The sequence below is a fragment of the Sorex fumeus genome, unplaced genomic scaffold, assembly GCF_029834395.1.
Source record: "Sorex fumeus unplaced genomic scaffold, SorFum_2.1 ptg000041l, whole genome shotgun sequence".
Lineage (NCBI taxonomy): Eukaryota > Metazoa > Chordata > Mammalia > Eulipotyphla > Soricidae > Sorex > Sorex fumeus.
In genome coordinates, this window is record NW_026606098.1 from 5,833,004 (window position 1) to 5,855,953 (window position 22,950).

A 22,950-nucleotide genomic window follows, 5' to 3' on the forward strand; every position below is an offset into this window, starting at 1 on the left:
GCGCGCGTGCGTAGGACGGTCGGGGGGCGGAGCCTGCGCTTAGGTGGCGCGGGGCGGCGAAGCGAGGCGTGCGCGTGCGCAGGGAGGGGCCGCGCGACGGCGGAGTTACGGCGCTTGGCTGCTTCCCGGGGACGCCCCGGCGGGCTTTGCCGCGCTGGGGAGAAAGTGAGCTAGGTGGGAGGGTAAGGGGACAGACTAGGAGCGGGGAGGTGGTGCTGCGGTGTGGGCGGCAGAGGGACTGGAATAGCTGGGCCCAAGAGCACGCCACCGGCTTGGACCCCTGCACGGTCGGTAAGGGAGCGGGTGGCCCTTGGGCCCCCATCATTGCTGGGAATCACGCTCACCCGCCGCAGCGCAGACCGCGTGGCAGGGGTCTGCACACTGGAGTCTGGAAGGGCTGCCCCGGGGCCCAGACCCCCACCCTGAGACCCTCCAGCGTGAGGATTCTGGGGAGGGGGCCCTTCCGTTCTGGGGCTGTGGGCCACGCGTGCCCCGCAGGGTCCTGGAAGCTTCCCGATCTTAGCTGCCCTGTCCAAGGCCCCAGCACTGCAAGGCGTGCTCCCCAGCACTTGCTCCCCAGCACTTGCTCCAACGCCTCCCCTGCTCAATGGCGCTCTAGAAGTTAGTGCAGGGTGCGGGTGCCCCAGCGTGGTTCTGCATAGCTCCGGTTGTGGGCACGTATCCACGTACGAGGCAGCACCAGCAAACAGGCCTACAGCAGGCTTCGCAGACCCACCCTGTCCTAATCAGCTGTCCATCCCGCCGACACAGGGAGTCAGAGGGCAAGGCGCCCTCTATGGGACACGGGGCATGCACGCACGTGGCATGGCTCAGCATGGACTCCTGTCACCCAGCTCTGCCAGAACCTTACCTGTTGGCGAGCACCTGCTGTCTGGCCCACGTCTCCCGTGCAGTGGGCACTACCCCGATGCAGTGAGGGAGCCCGGAGACAGAATACCAAACTATATTTACTGTTTCCAGTGGGGAGAACAGAGCGGCCGCCCAGAGGCCATGTGGCCACGCCCGGTCAAGCAGGCTGAGCCACCATCCTGGAAGGTCGGAACAGGGTGGCAGGGGGTCTGCGGGCAGGGGCCGGGGTCTGGGGCACCGGCAGGAGCAGAGCCCACCCTCTGCCCAACATTCCGCCACTGATGGGAGGCCAGGCTCCCCATCACAGTGGCTCCAGAGCCAAGCACAGCCACCCACTTCCTTGGGGCTTAGAAAAGGGCAAAGGCAGTTGGCTGTGCCAGCCTCTGCAGAGGGGGCCATGGGACCCCCACTCACAGCCATCATTCCCATACTCGGCACTGCAGACTGCGCCCACCCCCTGCCCGCACGACACAGTGCTGGGGCACAGCTGTTGGCTGTCCACATGGAGAAGCAGGGCAGGCGCAGGCAGAGCTGGCCCGGCCCACCAGAGAAGGGGGTGTCCAGGCCACAAAGGGAACAGGAGCGAGCCCCCACACCGCGGCCCCGGGCAGAGCTCTGACAACAGGGAGGGGGCACGGGTGGCGGTGAGTCCTGGTCCTGCGCACTCCGGGAAAGGCTGGGCACGGGTCACTACTGAGCAGCAAAGGTGAGAACAGAGACAAGGGGGCAGGTCCCTACAGGCGGCACCCCACGGGCGAGCAGGGTGCGTGCCGGCCTCCTGTCTGCTGCTGGAACACGTCGATGGTGTCTTCGTCCTCCATCTCCAGCTGCGGGCAGGACGGTGGGTGGGGGTGTCAGTGCCCCTTACTCCAACAGCCCCACCCCACCCCGCCTCCTCCCACAGGGAGTGGGGCCTGGCCCAGACAGGAAAGAGCGGAGAGGGAAGTGGCTCTGCCCTGGCTTATCCCTAACAAATCATGAAAGAGCGCCAGGGCGATGCTCAGAGGCCCGGGTCCCCAGCCTGAGCCGGGATGACCTGACACAGCAGCAGTGGCCAGCCCCAAGACAGAATGTGTAGACAGAAAAGATACCAGAAGCTCGAGAGCTGACAGAAGAACAGGGCGTGCCCACGCTCCCGGAGACTGGCAGCACAGCAGCCACCAGAGCAAGGCCCCAGCCTCCCGGGTTCAGGGCACCCTCACGGAGCCAAGGGAGCAAGGGCCTACCCCAGAGCAGGGCTGGCAGCGACATATGTGCTCTCACATGTGTGCTCACGTTCATATGCCTGTGTCCGTGCACACATGTTTGAGTGTATTATGGGCAGGTGTGCATGTGTGCCCATGTATTCATGCATGCTTATGTGTACTCATGTGTCTGTTCACAGGTTGTTTACGCACACATGCATGCACGTGTGTTCATGGGTATGCATCACAAGCATGTGTGCAAGTCGTCATGGTATACTGTAGGTGTGTTCACATTTGTGCTTCCACAGGTGCTTATGTGTATTCATGTGTATATTGTATGTGCGCACATGTATTCATCAGAGTACATATCTGTGTGTTGTGGGCTAGTATAGGCATATGGGTGTTTGCGTGTGCATTTGTTCATGTGTATGGTGTGTGTACATACGTATTCACGTTTGTGTGGGCATCTCTATCTTGTGAGCCTTTGTCTGCACATGGGTGCTTGTGCATGCATGTATTAGTAATATTGTATGTGTGCATGTGTTCACTCATTTGTGTGTCTGTTCATGTGTTGTGGGCATGTGTCTGCACTGTGTTCCTGTCTGCATGCATGCATGTTCTGGTATCCTCTTTCCTGCCTTGCTGTCAGCCAGGGTTTTCACATGTGACTACAGATTCCATGAAGCTATGCCTGTCCGGGGATGACCAGCAGCCATCATAAAGCTGATGAAGGTTCCCGAGCCCACTTAGCCCCTCCAGGAGCCCCACCAAGAGAACCACAGGGCCCAGCCATCCCCCTCTCCTACCTGGGCTGGGGTGTCTGTTTCATTAATGGGCTGCCCGTCGAACCGGAATCTAATCTGCCTCATTGACAAGCCCTAAAAGAATAAAAACCCTGGTCCCTGTTTGCAGTCTGTCCCGTGTTTGGGCAGAAGGTAATCAGAGCCCCGCACACTTACTGGACCATCCAAGATGGGACCCCCTCCCTCCCCACCACCTGCTTTCCGAAACACCACGCCCACACGTCAGATCCCTCCCTTCCAGCACCTTCCATTCCCAGGGAGCCTCCCACACAGCCTCCTACAAGCCCAGCAGTTTCCAGCTGGTGGCCCCAGACATCTGCAGCAAGTTAAGTGCAGAGTGGATGGGGTGTGTCGGGGCAGACACCACCTGTGGAAAGGCAGTGCACTCACCCCCACAGGAGGCAGGAGCAGCAGCAAAGAACATAGCCCCCACAATAAGGGAACACGCAGCCAAGTGCAGGGTCACTGAAGAGGGCACACACACATGAACACACAAGAGCACACAGGCATGAAGGCACATGAACACACAAGCACACATTCTGGGCACATGCATACATAGGCACACACAGTGCACAAATGCATACATGCAAGGCACACATGCAAGAACATTCATGCACACACACGGGCACATATGCATGCACATAGAGTAGGTGCAAGCAGGCACACGCACAGTAGCATACATATGCACGGGTATACACAAATGCATACACACAAGCACAGGCACACAGGGATGGAAACATGTGTACACACGTATAGGGCATCCACATATATGAGCACACTCATATAGGGCACACATACACGAGCACACAAATGCATGGATGTACACACACATGGGCACAGGCACACATAAGCACACTCATGCATGAACACGTACACAGAGGCTCATATGCACACTTACATGCACAGGTTCATGTACACTCGACCAAGCATACAAGTGCAGGTACACATAGGTACATGCACGAGTGCACATATGCATCAGCATAAGAAGACAAACATGAGCACACAGGCATAGTACACGCACACATGCACATGAACACACATATAAGCGTGCACACACACATGCATAAGCACATATGCATGAACATACAACGGCACATGAGTAGACGTGTAGGTGCATGCATGCATGACTGCATGCATGAGCGCACATATGTGTGTACCTATAAGCACATGCACACATGGATGCACATGATTGCACATGTGCGTGAGAACACAAGTGGAAAAGTTCACAAGACACATGAGCGCATGCACACACCTGCCGCTCGCAGTAGGCCTTCATCAGCTTGCTCAGCGGGGTGTGTCTCTTGATCTTGAACTGCACCACGGAGCCGTCCTGCCCAGCCACCTTCAGGTTGATGTGGTCGTTCTCGGTCTTCACCCCCTCCTGCAAAGACACCGCACGGCCTCCAAGCCCGAGCCTCGCCTGCTGGGCAGGGCGGGGCCTCGCTGCCACAGGGCTCCATGGGCTTGCCAGCTGTTGTCCTCACCAGGGGCCAGAGACCCATGTGAGCATGTCAGAGTGGCGGCTGCAGCAGGGGAACCCAGGATGAGCCCAGAAGCGTCTCAGGTAGGGCAGGCCATGCCCAAAGACACAGGTGATAGGGCGCACACACACACACACACACACACAGAGGGTCCCCTGCTCCACAGCTTTATGGGACCACCACACTCTAAGGTGCAGTCCCCACCCCCAAGCCCCCTCCCTGGCATCCCACCACCAATGCCTGTGGCTGTGGGGGGCAAGGAATTTCTATAACCTGAGCAGTTCAGCCCAGGGCCTTGGCTGGATGAGAAGTGAGCAGCACCAGGCAGCTGCAGGCCCAGTCCTGACCCTCCACATCTGTCCCTGGGTAGCAGAGCTTACCCTGAGCCGGGCCCCGTGTGATGGAGCCATCCCTCAGCCTCTGTTCCTCAGCGCCTGACCCTCAGTGGGAGCCTGGTACACACAGCAGTGTCTAGGGCCTCCCTCCTGCCCCGACTGATAAGACAGTGGCCCTCCCTCAGGGCCACAGCGGCTGCCACTGCACTAGCCCTGGCCTGACACTGCCAGATGTAGCTCCCTCCGATCCCAGTTAGGACTTGTCAGATCTAGGACTGGCTTCGTCCCCCTGTGTGCTGTGTTTTTACTTAGTGGATAGTGTCTTTGGTAACAATGCAGTGTCTTTCTCCTGAAGTCGGACTTGTCTGTTCCTTCACTGCCTATGCACCAACAGGGCCATCCTAGGAGCATCAATGCACGCACACACGAGTCACTGCAGCCCTCTGGAGCTGCTTTTTGTTTAAGGTCGAGAAGAGCCCACCCTGGCTCCTGGGAGGCAGTCTGTCCCGAGGAGGTGCTATGGGGCAGGGGTGCAGGCTGCAGAGGCAGCAGTAGGGGCAGGAGAAGGGAGCCCGGCTATGGGAGGGGCGCGACAGGTCCCGACATCCTCCTCTGACACAGGGCCCCCAAGAACCTCAAACAGCAGAGAAACCCTGTGGGCCAGGAGGCGCTGCCCAGGTCCCCTCGCCCCCCAGAGGCGTCTCAGAACAAAGGGACAGCCGAGAACGGGTGTTCGTGAGGCACGCCCCGCCCCCCCCTCCCGTCACTTGGTAAAGATTTAACAGAGGTGGAGCAGGTGGGAAAGTGGGGAGAGGGGCATGCGTTCCCTGCAAAGCCGGGTCGGAACTGGACGCGAGGAGAGGAAGGGTCTCCACCGGCCCCTGGCGGGATGGCATCGTGCAACGGGGCGGTGCACCGAGGACGGCCCCGCAGCGCTGGAAACTGGCTTTTGGGAGGACAAGCCGCATTCTGGCTCCCCCAAAGCCCGCGGGCGAGCGGCGAGGCTTGCGGGGGACAGTGGTGCCAGGGGATTCTGTCCTCCCGCCATCCAGTCCAAGCCGAGAGAAGACCGGTAAGCCAAGATGCAGCTGGGAAGGTTTCTCCTAAGGAGACCCGGGAAAGTGTCACCGCGGCGTAAGAGGCCCGGAGCAATGGGGCTGGCGCGGGCCCTGGAGCAGAGCAGCCACCGGCTTCCCGAGCCGTGGCCGCGATGGGGCGGGACGGGGATTCGGGGGCGGAGCCTGGCGGGGCGGAGCCTGGGGGCGGGGCTGAATTGGGCGTGGCTTGTGGAGGGCGGGGCCTCTTGGGTGGAGGGCGGGGTCTGTGCGGGGCGGGGCGCGGGGCGGCGCCTGGACGGGACGGGCCCGGGGCGGGGCCAGCGGATCGGGGCGGGGCCGGTGAGGGCAGGGCGCGGGGGGAGGGGAGCGGCGGGTGGCGCGCCGCGGGCCCGGGGGGAGGGGTGGGAGGCCGCGGACGCCGCTGCCGGCCCCGCGTCCCCGGGCCCCGCGCCCCTTGTGCGCCGTGCGCCCCGGAGCGCTCCCGTGCGCGGGGTGGGCGCGCCGGGCCGGGGGCGGTGGCGCGGCGGCGCGGCGGCGCGGCGGCGGGCCGGGGGCGGCGCGCAGCGCTTACCTTGGGCTTCTCCTCGGACATGGCTGCGCGCGGCGGCGGCGAGGGCGAAGGCGAAGGCAGCAGCGCAGAGCGGGCGCGTCACGCTCTCGGCCCCGCCGTCTCCCGCCGCAACTGCTCGCGGGGCCGCGCTTTATCCCCGAACCCGGCACGCCGGTTGGCCCGCGCGGGGTCACGTGGCAGCGCGCGTGCACGATGCGCGCGCACCGCGGCGTCGGGGGCGCGCCCGCCCGGGCCGCGGTTCCTGTCGGTTGGAAATGCGTCACGGGGCGGGCCCTGCGCGCACCCTGCGGGCCGGGTTTGGATCCCGAGGGCCCGGGGGCGACCCTCGAGCCACCGAGAACTCCGGGGACGGGGCGGCCGACTCAGGGCCCCGGTCCTGTCGGACACCGCGGGCGGGAGTACGCTGGCCACCGAGGACCTCGCCGACCCCTCGGGAGACCCCGCGCCCCTCGCCTGGACGCCGGCGGCTCCTCCCGAACGAACCCCCGCCGCAAGCCCGCCCCAGCCCCAACTGGCCCCAGACCTGACCACCCAGGTCCCTGGTGCCCCCTCCCTCCTTCCAGACCATATCCCCCTACCCAAGTGGGGCGGGGGTGATAGGGCCAAGGCGGGGCGCAGCTCTGCGTGCAGCGTCCTGGGCCGTCCCTGCCCAGTTGACGGTCTTGGCTACAGGCGACTCTAGACGGGTGTCATGCCCCAGAGCACTGAGCCCTTCCTTGAGCAGAACCTGCGGAGTGATACGGGCTGGGCGCGGCGTCGGACCGACCAGTCACCCCCATTCAGACACCATTAGTGATAAAGCCTGGGGGCGGCACCTGGACCTCCAGCTCTCACTGAGACTTGAGACCCACTTGCAAACCTTAGCAACCAAGCATCAAAATACGGTCCACGCGCACGGGTGGAAGTGCACGGCGCCAGGGTAGAAAACCTCTAAGAACAGGAACACAGCACAGCAGGCAGGGCGCTTGCTCTGCAGGCAGCCAACCCCAGTTCAGTCCCCAGCACAGCGGGGTATGGCCCAAACGGACAAAGGGAATGGGTACAAAAGAAAAGGTGAAAAAGGTGACCCTATGCTCTTAAGCTTACTCTGGGTGACTAGGGCTTGGGGGAGTAGGGATCGAATCCAGGTGGGCAGCATGCAAGGTAAGCTGCTTACTCCACCTAATCTCTCCAGCGCCTGATCGTGTTTTCAAACCCACTTATGCAACTGTTGTGACTTTTTTTTTTGGTTCTGTATTTGGTTTGGGGGCCACGTGTAGCCGTGCTCCGGGATTCTCCCAGAGCTGTCAGGAGACCCTGTGCTAAGGGGATCAACACCCAGTCTCCCCACTGCTCAGCTCGTGCTCCAGCCCTTGGCACTAGCATCCTGCCCAAAAAAATCATGATTTGAAGAGACATACATGCATAGAAAAGAAACTGCACTGCCATGAGCTTGCCGAAAGGTCCCTTCAGTGCATGTGCGACAGTGGGATGTGCCTGTAGGCTGGGGCAGCGTTCACCATGAGCAGCCACAGTCCCTGCCATGGAAGGCAGGGTCTGAACTCAAGGCTCAGCTGGCTCATTCCTGGCAGGGCCTCTTCCTGCTCACCTGTGCCTGGCCCCGCCTGAGCCAGGATGATCACGGGCCTCAGCACGGTATGTCTAGGGGGAAGGAGACAACACTAGGCATGGTGGGAAATACGGAGCACCGGAAGAGGAGCTTGCTGGGCTGTGAGTGGTTCAGCCCTTCCTTCCACCATGAGACCTCTTGGAAGCAAACTGCTGTTGGGGGCCACACGTAGCAGTGCTCAGGGATCCTACCAGAGCTGTCAGGAGACCCTGTGCTAAGGGGATCAACACCCAGCCCCCACCACTGCTCAGCACGTGGCCCAGCCCTTGGCACTAGCCAACAGCTGCCATAAAGTCAATTTCCAAGAACACTGTCATTAAACCTAAAAGCAGAGGACCAGAGAGCACATGGGAGGGCATGGTCTACCCAGGTTCCATTCCTGGCACCACATAGTCCCCTAAGTCCAAAGCCAAGGATAAGGTCAGTGCCCCACCCCACCCCCCAAAAAATGTTTGGGCCAGGGATGTGGCTCAGTGGCGGAGACACGGACTCCAAAGAGGGATGCTGGGGCCAAGAAGCTCAGTGGCAGGTGTGGCCATGGAGTCCCAATCATCACATCAGAAGGGGGAAATAACCATAAAACTAAGTGGGGACAGGGGCCAGTACAGGTTATAGTGTTTGTCTTGCATTTGACTGACCTAAGTTGGAACCCTGGCATCCCATATGATTCCCATCCCATATAGTACCAGAGCCAGGAGTAATAAGCACAGTCACAAGAAAAAAAAGGGGGGAGGGGAGTGGTGTATTTACTGAGATATGAGATGAAAAAAAGTGGAATCTCAAAGGGAAATCAAGTGTAAACTTAAAAAGTCATGAAATGATGTGTTCCATGGATAGACACAGCGGAAGAGATGATCCATAAACTGGAAGATGGGTGAGAAGAAAATCCTGGGATAGAAGCAGAAAGAGAAGGGACAGGAGGACAGGACTGAGGTGACACCCAGGTCTGGCACGTCCAAAACCAAGCTCAGCACCAAGCCCCACACCCACAGCTGTGGTGGTCCCTATTGAGTAAGCAGAGATGGCAGTGTTTCTGTCCAAGATACCCGCATAGCACAAAGTAAAACAAAAACACTAGAAACTACTATGCTAGAGAGCAAATACATCTTATGAGGGAGAGGGGATTAAACTGTTCACTGTGAGACAGACTCAAACTCCCCATCACCTTAACAGACACTCCTAATGATGCTGGGGTGGAAGTGCTCAGCACAAGGACAGTGTCCAACAGGCAAGATGTAGCCAGCAGCACCCAGCCCAGAACATGGGCACAGGGGAGGAAGCTGGGAAAGCTGGGCTCTCCTCCCTCTGCCCCCACAGACCCAGGACATGCAGCTCCCAGAGGTGAAGGGCTCGGGTGGAAGCCCTAGTGCACCTTCTCTGGCCATGGCACTCAGCCATGATGAGTATTGGTGGGGTGGACCCAGCTTTGGGCAAGTGTGTACCTCTCACCTGGAAGGCACTCCAATTACTTTTCTCAAAGAACATTTGGGAGGTAAGAGACGGTACAGGGGAAAGGCATTGGACTTGCTCACGCCCAACCCAGGTTCAGATTCAGCACCACATATGGTCTGCATAGCCCTACCAAGAGTGAGCGCTGCCAGGTGTGGCCCAGACCACCCTCCCTCCCACTATAAACATGAAAAAAAAAAAAGAGCACTTGGAGCTTGCGGGACACAGCTGAAAAGCCTGCCTGGGGAGGGGATTCAGCCAGTGAGGTCCATTTTCCGGGGAGCCACCCTGTAAGGAGCCAGGCCTGGAGTTGCTGGGCCGGGAAAGGAGGAAGTGTCCTGTCCAAGCTAAGAGCATCTGAAACGTCAGTAGCTCCTGAACCACCGGAGCAACTGGGGTGGGGAGAAAGTGCATTGGGGACACAAAGCCAAGCCCACAGCTGGCCCTCACCCAGCCCTTGGGTCTGTTCACAGGAGGGGCCTCAGCCCATTGATTCCAGAGACAAAGCAGGGGGCAGGGTCGCCTGGGCAGAGAAGCCACTGGAACAGCTGTCTGGGCGCAAACCACAGACCTGCCAGGTTTGAGCAAGGGGCAACAATGCTGGGTGGCTCAGGCCCTGGCACCACAAGCCTCCCTGCCCCTCCTACAGTGAACCCCCAAAGCACCAGCTGCTCCCCATCAAATGCAAGAGCCTGAGCATCACACACAGGATGGAGGTGCACAGCAGAGTGATGGAACCAAGCGGGGAGACACGTCAGCGTTCCTGGGCACCAAGGGGCTCCACAGACAGGATCTGGATGGCAGTCACCCCAACTAGAAGTGAACATGGGGAGAAGCCCACCTGTCACCACCCTCACACCACCAGGCAGCTGGGAAAGATTACAGGGCTGCCGGCACTTCTTCCACTATCAGAGTCCATCCTCCCACCCATGTATCCATCCACATTTCCATCACCCACCCACTCCACTATTTCCTGAGCTGGGTGCAGGTAATTAACAGTGGGATATCCTGGCCAAGGGGACAGATGCCCTTTGCGTGAGTCAGAAATGGGTGGAGACTCCCCAGAACTCTGCCAGGTATTTGTGGGTGGGTAGCAGGCAGGTACTGGGAGATTCTGAGCAAAGAAAGATGGTGGTGGGACTCCCTGCTGGAGGGTGAGCCAGAGCTATGAGGAGCCTTGAGGCTGGGGATCAGCAAGGCCTGAAGAAGTCTGGCCACAGAGTAGGGGAGGAAGCTTTCTGGGTTCTGCGTTCCCCATTCCCACCGGTGGCGACAGCAGAGGTACCCCTTAGTCCTTGAGACAGTTGTGGGAGACCCTTCGCAACCTAGTCTAAGACCCCCACATCCACACCACAGGGAACAGTCACTCTGGCCTGCTGGGAAGGGCCCAGGGCAAGGCCAGTGCCATTATAGGGGCCAGAAGCAGGGAGTGCCACTGTTCCAGAGTGCTGGCCGGTGCAACATCAGGAAAGCCCCACCCATGACAGGGGTCCAGAAGTGTGCTTGAGGCGAACAGCATGGGGGTCCTCACATCTAAGGGGGTTGTTGGGGATGGGAAGGTGCATGAGCACCATGCAGTCCTCAGCAGCCTCCATGACCCTGACCTGGGTATCAAGGCTGCTCCTGGGCCCAGGTGAGGCTGGGTCATTTTCCTGGTGCCAGCTGGACACAAAGCTGATAGCTGCTGCCCCTGAATCCTCACCAGCTGGTCCTCTGATGCTCCTGTACCGGGTTCCTGTTCTCCTACTAAGTTGGTTGCTCAGGCCCACCTTTGCGCTCCATGGTTGTCTGCCAGCTGTTCTGCACACAGGGAGCTGCTAGAGGTCCAGTCCAGACCTCTGTCCAGCCATTCTAACCTAGACAAGCAAGCTGTCCTGTGCATGGCCAGTTGGATCTTCACGTGGATCACCTCTCTGCAGCTGGTTTCATGGCAGGTGCCAAAACTATGGGAAATGCAGTTCAGGGGTACAAATGAAGATCATCATGCAGATCCACCAGACCTATTCTATGGATGGCCTACGGTACAGCAGGATGGACAGAATGACCTGAAGTCCAAAGGGGTCACACACACACCCATGTACAAAAGGAGTAAAGCTGAGGCACCAAAACAGAGGACAGGGTGAAGTGTGATAGGAGGGAGCCAGAAGGAAGGTTAAGACACCACACAGGTATCACCTGTAGACAGACAGCGTGACCTGAGACACACTGGGAGGGACAGTCAAGAGGGGCACCAGGACAGAGGTCCACCAGGAGGCACAGGTAGCTTGAGGACACGAGGGGCCATACCATCAGCAGGTAGTGGAGTGTGCAGACACAGGTCCAGGTGTAATGTACAGCTCAGGTGGCCTCAGTGGCTGTGGGGCACAATGCCCAATGTCCTCTGGGGTCTTCTCATGACTCAGGCCCTGGCAGGGCACCTGTCCTCACCCCCATCCCACCCCACCCAATCAGGACCTATCAACTTAGGGGGTGGGCCGCACCCAACTGCTCAAGGCTTACTCCTGGCTCTGCTCTCAGGATCAGGCCTGGTGGGCTTAGGGTCCCTATGTGGTGCTGGGACTCAAAACCATGTGTTTCACATGCAAGGCAAATACCCCACCTGTGCAGCACTGCTCAACCCTGACCTTTGACCTTCTGGCCCTAAGGTCACACCTGGGGAGCCCAGCACAGCACAATCCCTCAGCAGTGCACTGGCCTTCCAGTCTCAACCAGTCTGTGCAGCTCCCAGCTGCCCACCACTCTCCCCCTCAATGACCCCCATGTTTCAAGAGCCCCCGAGGCACACTGCCCGAGTGTCCATTTGCTTCCTGGGCAGAAGGTCAGTCGTGCCCACTCAGGGAGTGAGGATGAACATATTCCACACTGGGTGCCCCTATGTCTCAGAAAAGCCCAGGATGGTGGGGAGCCTGTCTTTATCTTCAGGACAGGCACTCAGGAAGGGGCATTCTGAGAACCATGGTGGTATGAGGGCACCGAGTTGGGCTCACCCACAAAAGCCAGCAGCCACTGTCCCAGGGAAGCTGCAGGAATCAGTAAGAAACAGCCAGGCAGAGGCAGCACAGGGCCCGTGGGAACGTTTAGTGAGGTGAAGGCACTTCAGGGGTAATGTCCAGGCTCTAGGCCAGCTGCTGACCAGTGCAGCCAAAAGCCGCGCCGGGACAGCCGTGTGGCCTGTGTGAGCAGGTTAAACATTCTTAAGTTATTAAGGCATTCAGCTGGGCAGTGAAGTGTGAGTACATACACACTGCTGATTAATACAAGGGTGATCAGGGAGTGCGTGCGTGCGTGCATGTGTGCGTGGTCTTCTGGGTACACAGCAGAAATCCTCAGGAATGTTCAGACCTTGGAATTGCTATCAAATGCCCTAGGAGTCCATGAGTAGACCCAAGACTTGTGCCAAACTCAGTGCCCATGAGAGGCAGGACAGACTGCCCCAACAGGCCCACACGGCACCTTGGAGCTGCGTGCAAGGCTAGAAGGGCTCACTTCCCAGTCTGCTGTGCTGGCACATAGCTGGGATCCGAGCTGAGTCCCAGCACAACAGGGGTTGGGGGACACCTGTGACGCACTGTCCCTGAGCTCTGGCTCCCACAACCTGTCCATTCACAGTGGAACCCACAGCTGCACCGAGGGACGCAGACTGCCCAGGCCCTAAGGTGAAGGCATGCAGCCATGTGCAGACCTGGCAGGACACCTGGCCAGCCCTCTTTCCTCCTGGGATCAGTGGCCACAGCTGACCCCTGTGTGGGGGGCTAGAAAAGGCAGAAGAAGGCACAGCAGGCCCCACGCACGCCCACACAGCGACGGCCCTTAGGGGGCTGACGCAGCCTCCAGAACCTCAGCTATACAGGACAGAGTCCCTCTCTCCTGGCAAAGGTGCAAAATTCTAAACCTCATCCAAGGGTCTGCTGCAACCAAGTGTCCCTAAAAAGATAAGGCGCTGGTGATTTGAGCTGTGCCCAGGGCTCTCTCCAACTGGGGGCAGTGCGGCGAGCTGGCAGCCAGAGCTGCAGGCTGTGCACCCCCAGACCCCAACAGCAGGAGCATGACAGGCTTGAGGTCTTGAACAGCTGATCCAGAAAGAGTGACAGAAAAAAGGCTCTGTGGCCAGCAGGCTGGAGGACGGGGTTGTACTGGTGTCCAGGGTAGGACACTCAGTGGTTCTCGAATCTCGCATAGGGGTTCTCCTCCTTAAACAGACCTGCAAACAGACAGCTGTGATTACCAACACACCGGAACGCACACCCATCCCGGGAGCTGACCACAACACAGTAACACCTGTCACTATGAGCCCATCATACCAGGCTGTCAACTTGCTCCCCCTATGCTCAGTCATGAAGTTTGCACAGGGCAGGACAGCAAAAATGAGAGTGAGCAGGGGCAGGTTCTCACCACGTATGGGAGCGCTCACCGCGTATGACAGCGCTCACCATGCATGGGGACTCTCACCACAAATGGGGGTTTTCACCATGTACGGGGGCTCTCACCACAAATGGGAGCTCTCACCATGTATAGGGGAGCTCTCACCAAATATAGGGGGCACTCATCATGTATGGGAGCTCTCATCGCATATGAGGGCTCTCACCGCGTATGGGGGGGCTCTCACCATGTATGGGAGCTCTCACCATAGATGAGAAGGCTCTCACCATATAGGGGGGCTCTTACCGCATATGGGGGCTCTTACTGTGTATGGGGGTTTACACCGTGTATGGGGGGCTCTCACCACGTTTGAGGGGCTCTTACCGTATTTCTTCCTGATTTCATCGTGCCGGGACTTCATCTCTGCTCGCCTACAAAGCAAAGCCCCACAGTCACACCAGACATAGCTAAGACAGTGCACTTTTGTCAACCGAAACCAAATATGTCCTGGGTGTGTCACAGGAAGGACCCAAGGCTGTGCCAGGGCCACGCCACCAGGTCTAAAGAGCAGCAGTCCTCATGCTTAGACTCAGCGATCCAAAAAGCCTCTTCGCACATCAAGGAAAGGTGCTGACTAGTTACACTCGCACTGGGATTTGTGACGGCAGGGACATATGAATGTATCTGTTCTAGAGGACAGCATGGAAACCCGTACCCCAGCCTCACCCAGCTGGTCCTATCACCGGAGTATCATGTACGGATACCTGGAGAGGTGGCCTATGTCACTGGCTGCTACCACACTACATGGAACATGGGCCAGGTGTGGCCCAGTGTGGTGGGACAGTAAGCTGGACAAGCTGGAGCAGGGGGTGGAGTGTGTGTGTGGGGGGTGTGCCCTAGACGACAGAGGCCAGGGCAGAGCCTATATACCACCCCGACCCTCCCAAGCCGCCCAGGGCCGCCTCACCTCTCCTCCTGCCGCACGCGCCGCTCTTCCCGCTCCCGGATGGCCTTTTCTTCCTGCTTGTCAGGCTCACGACTCCGCCGCCTCCGCCGGCGCCAGCAGCAGCAGCAGTAACAGATTCCCAGGATGATGCTCCCTCCCACCACCGACATGGCGATGATCAAGGCCTCGAAGTTCACTGGCAACAAAGTGTACCCCAGGAGCTGCAGGGGCACCTATCCTAGCCTGGGCAGAGCTGACACTCCCAACAGTGCCCTCCACTACATCAGCCTCTCCCAAAACCTCGGGGGGGGGGGGGGGGGGTTGTTCCTGTCCCAGCAGTTACTGCCAACAGGCACCTGCGAAAACATGGGGCACATGGGCTCTAATGCCCTCACTAACATGGCACAGTTAATTCTCCACCACGACCAAGCCTCACCAGCATTCTCAAGGCCCCCGGAACATCTGACCCGCCTCTTTAGCTCAAGCCAGTGCCCCTTAAGGGCTGGCTAAGCTTATGCAGACACATGTGCGTTCAGCCTTGCCTTTCGAGCGTCCTGGGAGACACTTCAAGAGGGACCAGGCCTGGCCAGCGGGGTTCCGGTGCTCAACCCTCAGTACCAGCTGACCCCTCACACAGTGACTGAGCCCTGACCTCCTGGGGCTCCTACTAGCAGCTGGGCTGGGTAGGGCTTGAAGCATGAGCCAAGACCTCACCTTCCTCCCAACGAGCAGCACGCACGACTCAGCTGCCCTTCTTCCTGCCACACCTGTCACACATACGTCCCCAGAGGAGGCACACAGGTCTCCCTCCCCGTGCTATCTCCCACACTAATTAGCCCAAAGTCTGGCTGCAGGGGTCCCATACGTCCAGGACAGGAGCAACCCCATGGCCTCGCCGTGGGATCCAGTGCGTGAGAGCCTTCTCCGAACAAGCACACTGGAAAAAGCCAGTGTCGTTCATTTCTAACCCCAACCGGGGCCCCGTCACCCCCAGGCGGACCCAAGCCAGGATGCCTGAGAGCAGGAGTGCACTGGGAGGTCACATGCCAAAGTCGCTGCAGAGCCAGGAAGGCCAAGCCAGGAGGAACAGAGCCCCAGCAATCCACCCTGAACCCCACCCACTGACAGCAGCAGGGAGCTCAGATAATCCCCAGAACAGAACCCTCCCCATGGGAAAGAAACTCAGCAACTCACAACACACTCATGATCAGCTGCAGGTGGCACACACGTGTACAAACACACACACACTCCTGCCCTGACACTAACTGAGCAATTTCAGGTAAAGGCTGATGGACACCAACAATAACCAGGAAAACCATTTTACAGAGGCAAACATAGGAACCAGATCAAGGGGGTTCAGAGAGCTCTTGAAGGGGCTGGAGCGATAGTACAGCAGGCAGGTGTGTTTGCCTTGCACACAGTCGACCTAGGTTCAATTCCCAGCAACCCATATGGTCCCCCGAGCACTGCCAGGAGTAATTCCTGAGTGCAGAGCCAGGAGTAACCCCTGTGCATCGCTGGGTGTGACCCAAAAAGAAAAAAAAAAGAAAAAACAAAGACAAAAACAAAAAAACCCCAGAGAGCTCTGCGAGAGGGAAGGCCCCAGGGCTGGCATGGAGTCAACCACGGCACTCCTGGCACTGCAGGGCCCAACAGCAGCTCCTTGGGCCTTACAATGACTGACCAGCCTGCTTGGTGAGGACACAGGAGGGGTCCCAGGACCCTCCGACTATAGCTTTAGCAGCAGCCACCCCATGCCCCCTAGAAAACAAACAGCAGCTTATGGGTTCCCAGAAGGCAGCTCTGTGTGATCCCAGGCAGCCAAGCATGGTTGGGAGGGGCACTGTGGCTCCCACCTCAGATCACATACCTACACCCCAAAACACAACGTGCCAAGACATACGAGAAAGACTCAGACTCCCCTCTATGCCCAGCTGCTGTCCCGGAAACTTACCCCAGCAGACACCCCAGCGTGCAGAGCTCAGCTCACAGAGGGACGCGGGGGGCAGGATCCTGGAGACGGGGTAGTCAGAGCAAGTCTTGTTGGTGTTGCACCACAGACACTGCAGAGAAGAGATGAGTGAGGGAGGCTGCAGCCCTCCAGTCCTACCCCCTTCCAGACAGTGCAGCTGGGAAGGAATGTGCACGCCAGACCCTGCTCGTCTCACACGCAGCAGCAGGGGTCCCAAACAGGGATACTCACTCCCCTACTCCCAGAGTCCAGGACCCTTCAATCACCTCACACACCCAGCTGTAGGGCGCGAGGAGCTGCCTGAGCCCCAGGCCAAGACAACACAGATTTCCTTCCCAGAGGTCCCAACCCAGGCCAGCTCCTCTCCAGGAATTCAACGCTCATTCCAGAGTCGCATCACTTGCTTGGCAGGCCCATTCCATGGGACCCTGCACTGTTGAGGTTCCTGTTGAATCCTGGTCCAGACGCCCCCACCCTCACACCCGAGAACAGAGCTCAAGCTGGGCACTCACCGAGGCAGGCACTCACACAGAGGCGGGCACGCACACAGAAGCAGGTATACACCAAGGCCAGCACTTGCATAAATGTGGGCACTCACCGAGACATTGCTTAGGCACTCACGGCAGGTCGTGTTGGTGAACTGGGAGCAGGCTGCAGGGAAGGGAAAAGGTGTCACCGAGCCCCAGGCCTGCCCTGGCACAGAGGTGGTTACCACCCAGAAGATACTGTACCACAAGCCACCACTTCCCTGTGAATCCTGGAACTTCACGGAAACACCCCACATGGCCACAAATAGGACTGCTATGGGGAACCCCAAAATCTCATGAGCAGGAATCCGGGCAGACCACAAGCCCCCTGCATACCCACCAGAAAGCTCAAGTCCAACCAAGGGCCCACACCTAGGGTGCCAGCCACAGACCACAGAGCACCTGAGTATGGGGGCGCAACCATCTAGACTCAGCCCCTCCTGACTCCACCCCAAAAGACCAGCGCATGAGCATGGGAATGTCCCAGCAACTTGATTCATTTTGGTTCTGGGGCCACACCTGGTAGTGCTGGGGATCAAACCTGGGTAGGCTGCGAAGGAAATGCCCTCCCCACTGTACTATCACTCCGGCGCCTCCAACAACTTTAAAGAAGACGCCCTGGGAACAGGACAGTAGAGCAAGCTTGGAAAGGGACAGGCTCAGGCAGGGAGCACCTACAGGCACAAGACAGCCTGACGCCTCTGGAGAGGAGAGAGGTGGGCTAGGAGCCCAGCAGGGCTGAGGCACTGCACCCCAGGGAAAGGAGTTGGTTCCCCACAGAATTGGCAGCTTCCGGGTATGCAGAGTAAGGCCAGAGCAGTCTGAACAGGGATTCCGTCCCAACCTCACCACCCTTGCAAAGAAAGCAATCGAGACACCCAAGAGTCATCAAAGGCCTGCAGCCACAGGGCAGGGGGTGAGAGCCTTGGAGGGTGAAAGCAGAGCATGGGGTCTGAGCAAGCCAGACTTGGTTGGTTCTGCTCACATGCGTAGATTCATCTGGCAGGGTCTGGGGGACAAAGGTCCCATGACAGCTCACCCTGGAGGGCAGCTGGGCAGTGGCGTGAGGAAAGAATGTTAACGCTCAGGCCGGCGCCAAGCCAGGCTGCCCTTGTCAACCTCAGACAGGCCCCCTCAGGGGCAGGAGCACGAGATATAGGAACTGCCTCATGGGTTGCCCCAGCCCGGGGCCTCTGCCGACAGTAGGCCTAGAACTGCCAAGCTAAACAGCTGTGCCAAGAACGAGCCAAGCTGAGAGCAGTCTCAGTCCCTCCCTGGTTCCAACACACCCTGGGCATGGCCCTGGGTCCACTCTCCTGACTGTCATGCACCAAGTACCACGTGCCCAGAACCCTGGGCTGGGACTCCCCAATTTTCCAGTCCTGGGACCAATAACCTTCATCTCTATCCAAGAAATGAGAAGACAAAGGCCCTTTGTGGAGCAGAGTTCAGTTCTGCCTTCGGGTTTCGGGTGGGTCCTGACTCACTGTGAGAACAGGAGGAAGGAGCTGGCCCTGGGCAGATGGGGTAAATGCCCCACGCCCATGAGCCCATGTCACTGCCCTTCCACCCCTGCACTTGGGGACAGACAGGGGTGGTTCTTCCTGGTCTTCATCCCCAGATGTTCACACCAGCTGGGGTGGGGTCGGGGCATGAACCCAGGGGGTCAGCACCCCAGGAATGCAGGAGGTGCTCAGAGGATCAGAGGCCTCATCATATGGTGGAGGGGGGGGCAGGACCCCTGAAACAAAAAGGCAGGTCTCCTGTATTGTGCCAGGGAGCACATGTGGGACGGTGTCAGTGGGTCCTGGTGGGACTCAGCAGTGGACAGAGGAGGAGAGGGCCGAGGGAGAATAATAGGATGAAAGGCAGGATGAGGACAGGAAGACGAGAGTGAGAACCAGAGAGCAGAGACTGAGACGGGGCCACCTCCAGCCCAGCAGCGTGGGGAGCAGGAAAGGAGCGCTGGCCTCCCTGGGCCCGGTGACCTGGCCCCTCTCCGGGGCCCACCCGGAACCAGATCCCAGTGGACCACTCGGCGAGCACTGCCTGCAGCCCACCGGGACTGGCTGCTGCCATGCTCCGCTGTCTGAGGCCTGGGACCGTCCCCCTCCCCAGACGAGGGACACAAGCCACGCCCCCACCCCGACCCCGGGAGTCCCCCATCCCGATCCCGGAGTGCCCAACCGCGACCCCGGGAACCCCCACCCCGACTCCGGCGACCCCCGCGCCGACACCGACGACCCCTACCCCGACACCGGAGTCCCCCGCCCCGACCCCGGCGACCCCGCCCCGACCCCGAAGTCCTTCATCCCGACCCCGGCGACGCCCACCCCGACCCCGGTGCCCCTCATCGCGACCCCGGCGACCTCCGTCCGACCCCAGCCCCGGCGACCCCGGCCCGACCTCGGCCCCGACCCCCGCCCAGCCCCGGCGCTCCCGCCCCGCCCTCTGCCGCGCTCACCCGTTCCCGGCGGCTTCTGCGCCGCGGCCGCCTGGAGGATCAGCAGGGGCAGCAGCGGGAGGAGCCCCCAGCGCGGCGGCGGCGCCATGGCGATGGCGATGGCGCCCGGGTCCGGAGGGTCGCTGTTGCGTCGTCGCCCCGCCTCACAGGCAGCCTCAGCCGCCCGGAAGAGCCCGCCCCGGAAGTGAGCGGGGCGGTGCTCGGGGCGACTGCGCAGTCGCGGACCCTCCCCGACTGCTCAGCGTCCCGCCTCCCGGCGCCGCGGGACTGCGCCTGCGTAATAGGGACGCGCTGGCTCGCCGCTGCGCGCCGCTGTGATTATTCAGTGCGCCTGCGCGACGGTGAGGCGGCGGCCAGCGGGGCGGCCCGCGGAGCTTCAGTGCGCCTGCGCGGCGGGGGCGGCGCCTCTCCGCCCGACGCTCCTTTTGCGAAAGGCGCTCGCTTCAGTTTCCCTCTGCCAGCGTCTGCGAGCAGCTGCGCGTGTGAAGCTCCGTTACGGCTTCCCGGGCTCGCTGAATTGAATTCTGAATTCTGCCCCAGACCTTGGGAGGCGGGTGGCGCCACGGGTGGCTGACGCGAGGCGAGAGCAGAGGTGGTCACTCCAGGGCCGCCTCTGCCACCCGCGGCCGCCTGGGAAGCCTGAGACTGCTAAACCCCCGCTGGGCACGGGCGGGGCCCCACCAGCCCCCCGGGAAGCCGCACCTGAAGGCCCTGTATCACTTCACCTCAGTTTTCCGGGGGAGGCGCGACTCAGGGTGGGGTGAGGAAACGCTCTCTGCAGCAAAGGAAAGTCAGTCCTAGGCTTTCCCCAGGCTACAGCGCTTGTCTTCCCTCACAGAGAAAGTAAAACAGAATTGTATGTGGAGACTTTTAGGAAGGGGAAGGAGGGGGCGAAAGTGAGAGCGAGACACCCAAGAGCGAGCCAGGGCTTCTCCGGGATGGAGAGAGCCCCCACAGCCCAGCATTAGAGATGGAAGCACGAAAGTGCGCATCCCAAGGGGGAGACGCGGGCCACATATGGGCTCAGTCAGGGGCACAAGCAGCCCATGGGCTCGGGCATGTGCACACACTACCTTTGTTCGAAGTGGCTTTTACAGGATTTCTCCAAGCCGCCCCACCGGGGGCTTCTAGCTAGGAAAGAGTCCATTGCTAGGTGGTTGCCAAGGGGGTAGAGCTGGGAGTGGTCCATGACCCTCTTTGAAAACTCCTTTTCTTGACCTTTGTTCCTGTTGGATCTTCTCTCCGAGGGTCGGTCTGGCCTTCTCTGGCCTTTTAGTTGAGCCTCTAAAGTTTATCAGATTAAAGGAAGGAATTGAGGGTTCTCAGTAATTTCCCTCAGGCCCTTTCTGTGGGGTGGGGTCCCATCTCCAGGGTCAGCTGCTGGGGAAGGTCTTAGCGGGTCTTGCTTTCTGTGTCCGCAGGTGGGTCAGCCTTAGGACTAGTGAATTTACTTCCCAGAAGTTTCCTTGCCATGGCGGGGGAGGAGAGGGGCCTCCCCTAATCTACCTAAGTCACTTGTGCTCATGGGAGACTAAGAAATAATGAGACAGGGGCTGGAGCGATAGTTACGCGGCCAACCCGGGTTCGATTCCCAGCATCCCATATGATCCCCCAAGCACCTCCAGGAGTAATTCTTGAGTGCATGAGTCAGGAGTAACCCCTGTGTATCGCCAGGTGTGACTAAAAATAATAAAAATAATGGGACAAAATCTGGTCATATGTAAAAATATAGAACCTAAAAGATCACAAATAAACAGTCCCCACCAACCTAAATGAGAATGAAAGATGTTCATCTTGGCAATACGAATGGCCCCTAAATGAACAAGACTTCTCTGGGGCAGTGGGAAGCCTTCTGAGAGGCCCAGCTGTCCCACTGAGAGAGGGGTCAGGCTCCAATTAGCCCCTCCCCTGCAGGCGGTTTTCTTTCTCTTGAGCTTTTAATACTCCTGCATCCTTCCTACTCTGACCATCTTGATTTCCTCACTTCCCCCAACAGACCCTCTCAGTGTGGCTGCTGTAGACCTAGAAAAGGGGTGGATGCTCAGGGACAGCTGTGGGTGCAGCCTGAGAAGCCATGGGCAAGCTCTTGGGTCCAGATGAAATCTGCCCAGTGGGGTTGCCCCCTCACATTTCCAGCTGAGCCCCTTCCTGGCCACAACCCACAACGCCCCTTCCTGCTCCTGGCTGTAGGAGGGCAGAGTGTGTGGGGTATCAGGGACTTCTGGAGCCAGGTCTCTGCACAGACAGGGCTCCATCCCAGTCACATGCTCCACATACCCCCAGGAGGCTAGACTACGGAGACCCTGGGGCCCCCAACCCCACCCCAGGAATGCAGGGCCCCAGGCTGTTCCCATGCTAGTCGTGTCCACGCCCGTGTCCTTGTAGTGACTCTCAGAGGGGTTGGCTGCAGGGCATCCCTGTTGTGCTCTGAGGGCATATGGCCCCCTGAAGTTCTGGAATGTCAGCTGTGCGGAACACACACCTGAGCTTGAGGGCCCATTCCTGGGGGCCAGGAAGAGCCCTCAGGAAGGTCTCTGGAGCATGAAGCTGCTCTAGCTAGTCATACATTAACCCTGCAGGCAGCGGCACTGCCCCAGTGGACTCTGGATGGTCTCAGAGGGATCTGGAAAGCTCTGTGGGTTCAGACAGGGGTCAGCAGCTGGCTATGCAGGTGGCCGGGGTGGAGGGGAGGGCTGCCAGGGTACCCGCAGTCAGAAGACCATGTGACTGGGCCTCAGAGGTGACCTGGCCATACCCCAGGACTTGGGAGCTGGAGGATCAGCCTCTGGGAGACCCCGTCTCAGAGCCCCAGGCCCACCCAAACCCACCCTTCTGGTGCCTGGGATAGTGACAAGAAGCCCTGCCCCATTTCTGCTGCTCATACTGACTCCTCCAGGGCTGCCCTGGAGAAAGCCACAGGGATCCCTCCACTCTGGTGGCTGAGGGGGCCTCCCGGGGGCAAGGTCATCTCTGGGGACTCAGCTGTCCCACCGGAGGTGCCTGTCTGGGAGAGTAGCTGTGGCAGGGGCGCGGACTCCGGGGTCCATGTCACTGTCCCAGGTACCTGTGGGGGATCTGCAGTCTGCACCCCACCCACCTGATCTGCACCAGTGTGCCCACCCTGCCTCCCCTGTCCCCCTTTCTCAGAGCTGAATTTCTGGGCTCTTCAAGGAAACTACGAGTCAGGCCCGGCCTTCCCGCAGGGGCAGGGGGCAGGCAGCTCAGAGCTGTAGGACAGCTGGAAGGGCACTGGCCTTGCGTGTGGCCCACCCAGATTTGGTCCCCAGCATCACATATCGTCCCATAAGCCCTGCCAGGAGTG

The 22,950-nt window shown here is 59.6% G+C and overlaps 2 protein-coding genes across 3 annotated transcripts; both read right to left on the bottom strand.

Moving 5' to 3' along the window:
• Window positions 1-948: 948 nt before the first annotated feature.
• On the bottom strand, window positions 949-6,479 carry SUMO3 (small ubiquitin like modifier 3). 2 transcript variants are annotated; one of them, XM_056119318.1, is made up of 4 exons: window positions 6,303-6,462; window positions 4,110-4,238; window positions 2,861-2,932; window positions 949-1,697 (listed from the first exon to the last, which is right to left on the bottom strand). In XM_056119318.1, exons 1-4 carry the CDS (start codon window positions 6,321-6,323, stop codon window positions 1,605-1,607), a joined length of 315 nt encoding a protein of 104 aa, XP_055975293.1. In that variant the 5' UTR covers window positions 6,324-6,462; the 3' UTR covers window positions 949-1,604. The 2 variants fall into 2 exon arrangements, with proteins under 2 accessions (XP_055975293.1, XP_055975294.1); XM_056119319.1 differs by lacking the exon at window positions 2,861-2,932 and having other exon boundaries at window positions 6,303-6,479.
• Window positions 6,480-12,414: 5,935 nt separating this feature from the next.
• Window positions 12,415-20,817, bottom strand: PTTG1IP (PTTG1 interacting protein). Its single transcript, XM_056119648.1, has 7 exons — window positions 20,702-20,817; window positions 19,629-19,837; window positions 17,236-17,288; window positions 16,620-16,728; window positions 14,687-14,861; window positions 14,104-14,150; window positions 12,415-13,561 (listed from the first exon to the last, which is right to left on the bottom strand). The coding sequence occupies exons 1-7, from the start codon at window positions 20,815-20,817 to the stop codon at window positions 13,515-13,517; spliced, it is 756 nt and encodes a 251-aa protein (XP_055975623.1). The 3' UTR covers window positions 12,415-13,514.
• Between the last annotated feature and the right edge of the window lie 2,133 nt (window positions 20,818-22,950).

Coding starts and splice junctions, on each gene's coding strand:
- PTTG1IP (XM_056119648.1), bottom strand. CDS start 20,817: ATGGACCACTCCCAGCTCTACCCCCTTGGCAACCACCTAGCAATGGAC. Junction 19,838..20,701: donor AAAAGCCACTTCGAACAAAG/GTAGTGTGTGCA, acceptor GCGACTGCGCAG/TCGCCCCGAGCACCGCCCCG. Junction 17,289..19,628: donor GCAGAAGCCGCCGGGAACGG/GTGAGCGCGGCA, acceptor CCTTCCCTGCAG/CCTGCTCCCAGTTCACCAAC.
- SUMO3 (XM_056119318.1), bottom strand. CDS start 6,323: ATGTCCGAGGAGAAGCCCAAG. Junction 2,933..4,109: donor AGGCCTACTGCGAGCGGCAG/GTGTGTGCATGC, acceptor TTATTCTTTTAG/GGCTTGTCAATGAGGCAGAT. Junction 1,698..2,860: donor AAACAGACACCCCAGCCCAG/GTAGGAGAGGGG, acceptor TCCTGCCCGCAG/CTGGAGATGGAGGACGAAGA.